Source organism: Pygoscelis adeliae, unplaced genomic scaffold (genome assembly GCF_000699105.1).
Source record: "Pygoscelis adeliae isolate BGI_AS28 unplaced genomic scaffold, ASM69910v1 Scaffold33, whole genome shotgun sequence".
Classification (NCBI taxonomy): domain Eukaryota; kingdom Metazoa; phylum Chordata; class Aves; order Sphenisciformes; family Spheniscidae; genus Pygoscelis; species Pygoscelis adeliae.
The window spans coordinates 2617384-2624840 of record NW_008824413.1 but is presented as its reverse complement, the minus strand read 5'-3'; the positions used below and the strand labels follow the sequence as shown (position 1 = coordinate 2624840).

Here is a 7457-nt window from a genome sequence, read left to right as displayed (position 1 = left end):
GAATCCGCCTGCCAACAGTAAACAAGACAAATTGAAGAATGTTAAATACTTCGGCTCCCATGAACAGCACTTACATTATACAGACAGATTATCTGACAGGAGACTCTCTACGTTTTCCACCTTTTTTTAATTTGTGGTAACAGCTCCTAGATCAGCAACGTATAGCTTGCTTCTACAGCCACCTTCAGTTTTTAGATGTATCCGAAATTCAGAAATTTAGATTTCTGAAATAGTAATGCATTATGTTTGAGCTCACTAGAGCCACTTTCTAGATAAAGGTTTGCAATTTTCTGTTTCCAAACAAAGGTTTTGAATGAATTAATTTCTTACCCCACCTATGGAGTTCAAGGCTGTATTTAATCAGCTAGGCATTAGAGAGAAAAAACAAACTATTCTCCTTATACCTAGGGTAAAGCACTCTAGTATTTCTCAGGTAACATTTCCAATTCCTATAATTTTTGTTACGTGCAGCTTGGTTGAATAATTTCCAGAAAAATGGCTCCTATCACTGAAAAACCCTCTCTTGACAAAACAAAGGTTTCATCACATTACGTGAATTTTGGTCAATAATCCTGTGACAGAAAAAAATCCCCTTGTCATCTTCATGTAGGTATGCTAACAGCAATATTCAATAATTTTAAATTTTTCAATATAGCATATGTTTTAATTAATATCCATTAAAAGCAACGCCAAATTAACTTCCTTCAGCACAGGAGAGAGCACTTTTCAGTCAGGACAATCCTGTTTACAGTTAATACATTAAGAGGTGCGACACTACTATTTTGTTCCTTTATATAAGAAAGCCATAAGCTGACAAACATTAGAAGTCAACACAATTTAAGCAGAGACAAACAAGGCCATCCAGATTTTAAAAACTTCTACTGAGTGCAACACCTATAACACTTCAATAAGCAAATATAGAGGATTTTGAAGAACATCTGTGATGGTCCCCAATTAATTGCCAAAACAAATTTTGCCATGAGGTTTACCGTACCTGTAAGAGCTTTTCAGGAAGCTCAGAAAGACAGAAGGGCAAATAGCTAGCCCTAATCGTGAAAAGCAATTTCCATGCTCTGCCAGAATGACTTGCAGCAGACTGGAAGGGTATAAAAGGAAGACACAGCAAGATGCACACTGCTACACTGCTGGAGGAATGGCCCGCACAGGTAGGGCCAGCTGCTCCTCCATGAACACTAGCCACGCAGGCCAGGTACACCAAACACAAGGCCACTAGGCTGAGCTACCCATGAAAGCCAAGTGGGAATGCAGACTGATGTTGCATCCACGAGGAATCAAGAGGAAGTTTCTTTTTACCCTTGGGCAAAAACAGTTCTGAAGAAAATATTTTTTCAAGCAGGCAGAAAAGGGGAGGTAAGAAGAAAAGGTCGCCCTACTCCACTTCATGTCAGTACCCAAGATAAACAAATTGGACCAGCCAATTATAGCTATAATGGGGTTATGATGAACTCCTGATCACTTGTGGGATCACTTCTAGGCTCCTATGCTCCAACCCTAATCCATCACATACCATGAGTGCCTGCAGCATGGTGCTGCTAGTAGAACCTGGCCTGCGAATAAGGGCCTTGGAATTGGCCCATTCTCATTAAGATTATGGGAAGCCTTTGGGGTACTCATCACTGATAGAAATATTAATGATACAGAATCCAGGTAATTATTTTTTCATTAAACAACCCCCTTCTCGGTAGGGAGGGAGCAGCAGTCAAATACATCAACAACTACACCAAACAGAGATGGGAACAGTCCTGAGCCTGGCCTCCACCTGAGTGGGAACTATTGCGCAGAGACAGGTGTAAAGCCACCCCATCTGGACACTTAGAAGACATTTGGTATTCTGGCCAAGTGAGTGAAAAGAGGCCCCACTGTTGCTGCTGATCTGACAAATAGACACACAAGTGAATAAAAAAAATAACAAACAAAAAATCCTGTAGAGCTTTATAGGGTCCCCACATATTTACAGTCACAGAACTTTACAAGAAACCCTTCCCATCCCATGTGAGTTTTTATCTGCAGTTCTGCGAAGCCAGGTTGGTAGAGATTTGCTATCCATTACCTACTTGAAAATATTTCCTTACTTGTGCAATTGTGACTGCAAGTACACACTTCTGTAAGCCAAAAAGGAATTAAAATATGGATTACTTGCCTTACATATAAATCAGCATGATATTTCTTTCCATTTAGAACTCCCAGCAATGTTGGATTCTCATTATTTCTAAAATTGAGGGTAGAATCATAGACTGCAGAAACTACAAAAAGAGAAACAGGTTATGTGATTACTGTAGTAACAGAATGGAAATAAGTCAGTCTCTCTCAGACAAGGAGCATATTTAAATATGAAGTCATCAGCAATAGCACCATAGTTTGAGCTGTCACCAAGGTAAAGATGACAATGGAATATTCAACACGCAGGTTTTAAGAAGCCAAGTAACCAGTGACCCTTTCAGGAACTGCACCAGTAGAATGGAAGGTTTTGCTCTCCACCCTTGTCTCCTTCCCCATCAGGTGCAGAATGTTGGGCATAGGGAACACAGTTACAGTTTCTGACAGTTAATATACCTAGGACATCCTAGGAGTCAAATGATTGAAAAACTATTAGCTTTCTCAACTCACTGTGAATGACACAACTCCCCCCCCAAATCTGGGTAAATAACCAGGCAGACACACACTTTATAAACAATGAACAATATATACAGTTTGACTAAGAATAGGTAAAGTCTGTGTGAGACACATCCTACAGCAAGAGGGCTTAATGCAACTATGAATTGCTGGGGCTCAAGACAATCTCCCCTTCACGTCCATTATTTGATAACTTAGGCACTTGCTATAGGGCAAAGGAAGAGGCAGAATAACAGACCATGTCCTTTGTGAGCTGGGCTGCTGCTATGATGACATGCAGCTGTGAGGAATATAACGTCCAAGTTCCACAGAAAAAAACTGCAACCAAACTTTCAGCCTCGAGAAAACACTGTTTCTGCAGTTCAGGACTGTGCGGTAACAGTAAAAGTATTTGCGAAGGTCATTCGTAGTTAAACTAAGCATTAACAAGCAGTTTCTACAGAAAAAGTGTTCACTGTTTTAAACGACATAAAGTGTTTCAAAAGAGTTTCTTCAAACACATCCTTAGAGACACTATTCTCCTGATGTCACAAAATTACCAGAGAGCGATTAATTTTCCTGACGCTGAAACCAACTGTGCATTGTGGTACGAATTCCAAGATCGATGCCAGCAACAAAACTCTCCCCCCCCAAGTGACTAACATGCACTTCACATGTAGCTTGCTGTATTTTAGGTTTGCTGCTCCAGAGTTTTGCAATAAGGAACACTGTGATGAACCTTTATTGTGAGAGCTCTCGACCCACCCAAGAAAGCCTTTGATTACACAGAACAGATTTGCTTTTGGTTTTGAAACCTCTCTAGCTATGAGAGATAAATACGGCTTGGTCACAACATTCAGCCCCCAGAAACTCACCACAACATTTGTTACTGCAAAACAGAATTCATAGCACAGAACAGAACAGGCTGGCTTCAGCGCTGCAAGTAAATCCTGAAAACAGAGGCCAAAACCCTGTCACTGCATACAGACTGTATCACTCATTAACAACTCTATTCTTTTCCTACTACAGTTGGGTTTTTAGCCCAAACTCAAAACTACAACACATAAGCCAAAATCTACTTCAAGCACACTACTTTCCCTGTACAATATAAGTAGGAAATTACTTTTTTGAATAAATTATCTACCTCCATTTTTAAGCTTCTTAGCGTAGAAGGATTTTACTAATCTACTCTAATTTACTAATCCAATGTAATTGAAGGAAGATAAGAGCTCAATTTGGTTTATACAGGGTAAGCTTCTCAGTTTATTCTTTAATAGCATGAGATTATTCTAACGACAACAGGGACACAATAAAGGAAAGTATGATGTATGGAGCACTTGTTCTTTCATCTTTTAGAAGACGTCTACGTTTGAGTTTTGATATGAATTGGGACCTTGTTCAGACACACTGGAAGATGTTTCTCCTGTTCTGAAAAAACTTCTACAGAGTTGGTCAGGAACATCTTTATGTGCTGATGGCCATACACGGAGTTTTCCTTCACTCCAGAGAAAAAAATATCCCATTCCAATTTGAAACTGGTCTGTAGTTTGATATTCAGTCCAGTCCTGTTTATTATCACACTGAAATCTTTTGGTGCGAAGCAATGCCAAATCCAAGACAATGATAGCATATGCAGGAGTAAACAGACCTCTGTTATATCCAGATATAAAATAACTGAAGACTTAAGCTTTTCCATTTTGAAAGTGCAGGAAAAGAACAACAGTAGAAATGTCAAAGAAAAAGACTGCACGGAATTAAAATTTGCCAGAAAGCTTCCACAGCCAAAGCAGCACTAGCATGCTGCGTGACACACTGGAATTGTTTTTCATTAAATGTGTATTTCGTAATTACATAATTAGAACTGGACATCTCATGACTTTCTCATCCAAAAGCTGAAAAGTCCAGAAATTTCACATTCTAAACCAAGTGAAAAAATTCCACAGTATCTTGAAAACATTGCAACCTTCTCACTCTCAGAATAATTTAGGCAATGTTTGAGAAGTTTTGCTTCAATTGTGAAATAAAATATTTTCTCAAAGAAGTTATCTTAAACATTTTTTTCTTTAAAAAACAAACAATTCAATATTTGGAAGCCTTTTCAAAGGCTCAGAACAGATAATAACTGAAAACAAAATCTTTCCAGCTGAATTGCTATTTTCTGACAAAAAAGGCTAGGTTTTTTGTTTTGTTTTCTAATCTCTGCCCAGCTTTTATATCTTTAACTTTTGGTTCCTTGTACAGTATTCTGACAGAACGCTACGTACTTAAGAATTTAAGATTTAATTTCTTAATTTCAACCTACGAAATCTTCAGATTACATACCTAGAGAGGATTTTTCTTACTTCAACTGTCCTCCTGAATTTCATGCATTATTTTGTGGACATGGTGGATTATGCCAGAATGATAATCTGACAAATCAACCTACAGGCAATGAGTATGCCTACATACAGCTTCATACTAGCACACAATGATCTGAAGTGAAGACTGGGAAAGGGAGGGGAAGAGACGGTGGGATTCACTGTACTGCTGGTACGACAGCCACCTTAGAACCATAGAATCATAGAATCATTAAGGTTGGAAAAGACCTCTAAGATCATTGAGTCCAACCGTCAACACAACACCACCATGCCCACTAAACCATGTCCCTAAGCGCCACATCTACACGTCTTTTAAATACTTCCAGGGATGGTGACTCAACCACTTCCCTAGGCAGCCTGACACAATCCTTTGATTTAACATTTCATTGCTCTGGTCAGCTTGGTCAAAAATCACTCATCCTCTCAAAATTCGTAGCTTGCTCAGAAAGATGACCAGGAGCCTCACTAAACATTGAAAAAAAAATCCAGCACTAAAGTGTACTTTCATTGCAAAACCCCCAAACACTGTAATATTGAACATCACCCTGGATTTTATTCTCATGCGTTCCCTCTAGGGTAGTAGTTCCCAGCATGCACAATTGGAGGAAAAGGTTGACAACTTGGAGTTATCTACAATCCTTCATGAGGCACATTTTAAAATACAAGTCTTAACTAAATCAAAACAGCTAAAAGGAACTGCCTGATATACAGCCAGGCAATAAAAGTAACAGTTAAATATATCTTTTGCAATATTTATCACATTTATTTTTACTGTAAGTAATGGATGAGTGTTTTAGAAACAGATCTGTATTTTCATTTGCTTCCATGAACAGTACAGGTAGCAAAATCTACAACCTAACAGCAATTTATTAAGATGGCAAACAGCTTCTAGAAATGAAGTTCCTGGGGACTGCATCTGTTCTACCAAAGTGGTAGACATGGCCACCGATAAAAATATCAGAACAAGTTAAAAAAATATTAAAAGCACTCCTTTAAGAATCAAAACTGTGTGCAGAGATCTGAATTCGTGAAAGTAAGTCTCTGAAGAAAAAAAAAAATCCATTATCACTTATGAAAGAAAAGAGTTAGGAGGGAAGGTTCTTTACTTGTTATTTTGTGTGAAAGACATTTTTATCCAAATGTATCTGCTTATGCTGACAGATACAGCACCACTGGTATGGAGGCAGTTTCCCATGTATGCACATTAAATAAACTCCTTCTGAAGCTAAGTTTTTCAAAATAGATGGACTTGCCAGACTGATGTCACCAATGCCTGTTTCCAACAACTGTACCAGGTAGCATCATTAAGAGTTGATACAAAGTTTCAGAAAGGACCAACCTGTGATCACTGCTGTCCTGGGTGAATTCCCTCTACAGCCACAGAAACCAGCATCCACCCATCCTATAGTACTACAGCCTCAGACAGGTTGAATCACACCCTCGTCAGAAAGGAGGAACAAAGAATAGAGGAAAAGAAAACGCTGACCTCTGTCACGCTCAGCTTGGAACTGGATCCAAACATTTAGCTTGCCTTCGCTGCTACGTCATGCTGCATCTATCTCCCTTAGCAAAGCACTCCAGCCAGGCCCACCACACTTTGTGGAAGAGCAGAAAGTGCATTAGCCTAAGTGGCAGGCCCCAAAATGGGCTCAGACAGCCCAGCTCCAGTCTCTCACTTTCAGAGACGTGCAGGGATACCCCACTGCAGGCTTGGCCACTGAAATGGATGTGAATCGTACCGCAAGAGAGACAGGTCAGCCTGCAAGAGCCATCCTTGTAGATCATTAGAGATGTCACTGAACTGAAGTTATGAACATCTGCATGTTGCCATTGCTGCTTCTGCAGACAGAGCAGCAATTCAGCAGTCACACTAATGCTGTTTGGAACAAGTCATTTGAGGCTGTAATACAGGGATTCAGTCACTTGCTGGGCACATTATAAGGCAGAGCATAACAATGAGACTCTGGGGATTTACAGTGAACAAGTCAAATAGTATTATTTATCAATGTAAATATTCAAAAGAAAAAAATGCCCAAATTACTACAGCATATAGCCTCTGCATATATTGACACCTACAACAACATGTTACTGCTTATAACATGGGTACCAAATGTCAGTGCAGGTTTAACAGAGATAAGTGGTCAAATCCTATCAGTATTCATGCAAGAAAGGAATAATTTCTAGATAGAACTTACATTTCTAGATTATGGACTGTCAAAACAGACTTCCATCACGTTCTCTATTCAAAAGACATTTACGGACTTCCTTGTTACCTGTACATATTAATGTTACAAGGAGCTCTAAAAATAAGATACTGTTTACAAAGGCCTTTCAAATGCTCTTCATATGTATCCCTTGCCTCTATAGGAGAGAAACATATAGTAACCCAGACAGTAACTCTTATTATCTCCCTCTCATTGCAAAAAGTGACAAGGCAAGTAAAGCAACATCCCCAGAGGAATTTGCAAGATCAAGGTGGGGTCATCA

The 7457-nt window shown here is 39.2% G+C and overlaps 1 protein-coding gene across 1 annotated transcript in view; it reads right to left on the bottom strand.

The window, feature by feature from the left end:
- AGPAT4 (1-acylglycerol-3-phosphate O-acyltransferase 4) overlaps window positions 1-7457 on the bottom strand; it is a 72122-nt gene that overhangs the window by 16730 nt on the left and 47935 nt on the right. The window contains exon 5 of the mRNA XM_009320755.1: window positions 2122-2264. Within this exon, the coding sequence (XP_009319030.1) occupies window positions 2122-2264 (143 nt within the window). The remainder of the gene's footprint in view (window positions 1-2121; window positions 2265-7457) is intronic.